This window comes from Priapulus caudatus, unplaced genomic scaffold (genome assembly GCF_000485595.1).
Source record: "Priapulus caudatus unplaced genomic scaffold, Priapulus_caudatus-5.0.1 Scaffold3208, whole genome shotgun sequence".
Classification (NCBI taxonomy): Eukaryota; Metazoa; Priapulida; class Priapulimorpha; order Priapulimorphida; family Priapulidae; genus Priapulus; species Priapulus caudatus.
In genome coordinates, this window is record NW_014580269.1 from 3,457 (window position 1) to 5,909 (window position 2,453).

At 42.1% G+C, this 2,453-nt stretch overlaps 1 protein-coding gene across 1 annotated transcript; it reads right to left on the minus strand.

Moving 5' to 3' along the window:
* Window positions 1-833: 833 nt before the first annotated feature.
* Window positions 834-2,016, minus strand: LOC106819333 (neuropeptide-like protein 31). Its single transcript, XM_014823978.1, has 2 exons — window positions 1,944-2,016; window positions 834-1,513 (listed from the first exon to the last, which is right to left on the minus strand). Exons 1-2 carry the CDS (start codon window positions 1,986-1,988, stop codon window positions 1,244-1,246), a joined length of 315 nt encoding a protein of 104 aa, XP_014679464.1. The 5' UTR covers window positions 1,989-2,016; the 3' UTR covers window positions 834-1,243.
* Between the last annotated feature and the right edge of the window lie 437 nt (window positions 2,017-2,453).

Consider the following 2,453-nt stretch of genomic DNA (forward strand, 5'->3'; position numbering starts at 1 on the left):
CTCGTCAACTGCTGTCTCTATAACACTCACTTCTAGCAGCGTAGCGACAACTCGCGCGGTTCGGACCAGACATAAATAATCGATAAAAATACAGACGGATAATCATCATCCAGTGGAGTTTATATCCGATTCTTTTTTTTCTTTCTTTTTCGTAATTTTTTTCCTGCGAGTTAATTTCAGCAGGAGTTTTTGACGATCGGGGGACTGAATAGAGTGAGGTAGTGATTACGGGTGCTGCGTAGTATGTCGCAGTCGCTGACGCATGCAAAAAAAAGCAGGTGAGAATTTGAAACCGTGTCGTATCCTTGCAGTTTGCAACAACAAGCATCACGGCGAGATTAAACTATGGAAATGTGAAACCATCACCTTCATATAAAGCCATTACTAGATGAAACCTTCGCTAGATATAGCCATCATCACATGACACTATCGCCAGATATAGACAGTATCAGATGAAGCCATTACTAGATGAAGCCTTCGCTAGATATAGCCATCATCACATGACACTATCGCCAGATATAGCCAGTATCAGATGAAGCCATTACTAGATGAAGCCTTCGCTAGATATAGCCATCATCACATGACACTATCGCCATATATAGCCAGTATCAGATGAAGTCATCACTAGATGAAGGCATCACTATATGAAGGCATCACTAGATGGAGCCATCACTAGATGTAGACATCACCATATGTAGACATCACTAGATGTAGACATCACTAGATGTAGACATCACTAGATAAAGTCATCACTAGATGTAGACATCACCATATGTAGACATCACTAGATAAAGTCATCACTAGATGTAGACATCACCATATGTAGACATCACTAGATAAAGTCATCACTAGATGTAGACATCACCATATGTAGACATCACTAGATGAAGACATCACTAGATAAATACATCACTAGATGGAGCCATCATCAGGTTAATCCATCAGCAGATGATTCTATCACTAGGTGGAGCTCTCGTCAGAAGAAGCAAGCATCAGATAAAACCATCACTAGATGATACCATGACCTCACACCATCGTCATATAAATCCATCACCATGACCACACTCCATCGTCATATAAATCCATCACCATGACCACACACCATCGTCAGATAAAACCATCACCACATAAATCCATTGCTATGTTGCGCGAAAACCCTGTATACGCAGGTGCAGTGTGTTCGGTCCGACACTGGGCGAGAAACCACCGACGAGTCATCCTCACGCACGCATGGTCGGTAGGTTTAGTGATAGCCTCCGTAGCCTCCGTAACCGCCATGTGACCCGCCGTATCCGCCATAGTTTCCTCCATATCCTCCGTATCCACCTCCGTGGCCTCCATGTCCTCCGGAACCACCGTATCCTCCTCCCCGGCCGCCGTATCCTCCGTATCCGCCTCCACGACCGCCGAAACCTCCCCCGAAGCCACCGCCGTGCCCTCCGTAGCCGCCGTAACCTCCTCCGCCGTGGCCGTAACCTCCGTAGCCAGCGAGGACGGTGGCTGTGCACAACACCTAGGGAAGAGGAAGCGAAAGGACAAACAGAGATGCTGATAACAGATAAATGATGTAAACATGTTAACTGCATACTATCAAGAGTAGATAATAACACATTGTGTTATTATCTACTCTTGATACTATCAAGAGCGTGTTAAATATTAAGTATTAAGTATTAAGTATAAGCATTAAGTATTAAGTATTAAGTATTAAGTATTAAGTATTAAGTATTAAGTGCTAAGTATTAAGTAAAAGTATTAAGTGTTAATTATTAAGTATTAAGCATTAAGTGTTAAGTATTAAGTATTAAGTGTCAAGTATTATGTAATGACCTGATAACTAGACACCGAACTCGGACATTTGCTCGTGAGCCTGTTTAGGTTACAAACCGAGATATATAGTCGTATAGTCATAATAGTTTTTAACAGAGGGTCACCGCTGTACTTACTAGCACGAGGGCCAGCAACATGACTCTAGCAGTTGAGGAAATCATCTTCGATGCACCGTAGATCTGGACGTCTCTCAACTAAACAACAAACCAAAACACATTACAGCTGACAAACAACTAAAGAAGGTAGTATGAACACAGTATACACGCGCATGTATATTTGTATGCGTATATATATATATATATATATATATATATATATATATTGCACGGCGTAGATCTACGTACGATTACGTTGCTAGGTCGTTAATAGCCCATATATACAGCCATTGTAAATCACCACGATATACTAATAAGCAAAACTGAAACTATGGCGTCGTTTAGGCGTGTGCGTGCGTGCACAAATTGAAAACTTAATAATTGATCGTTGCTCGTTGTTAGTAAGTAGTATAACACGTATTAACGTGTAACAGCTACTAGGCAGAGCAAGCGAGAGAACTGGATGGCTGGTCTCGCTCTCTCTCTCTCTCTCTCTCTCTCTCTCTCTCTCTCTCTCTCTCTCTCTCTCTC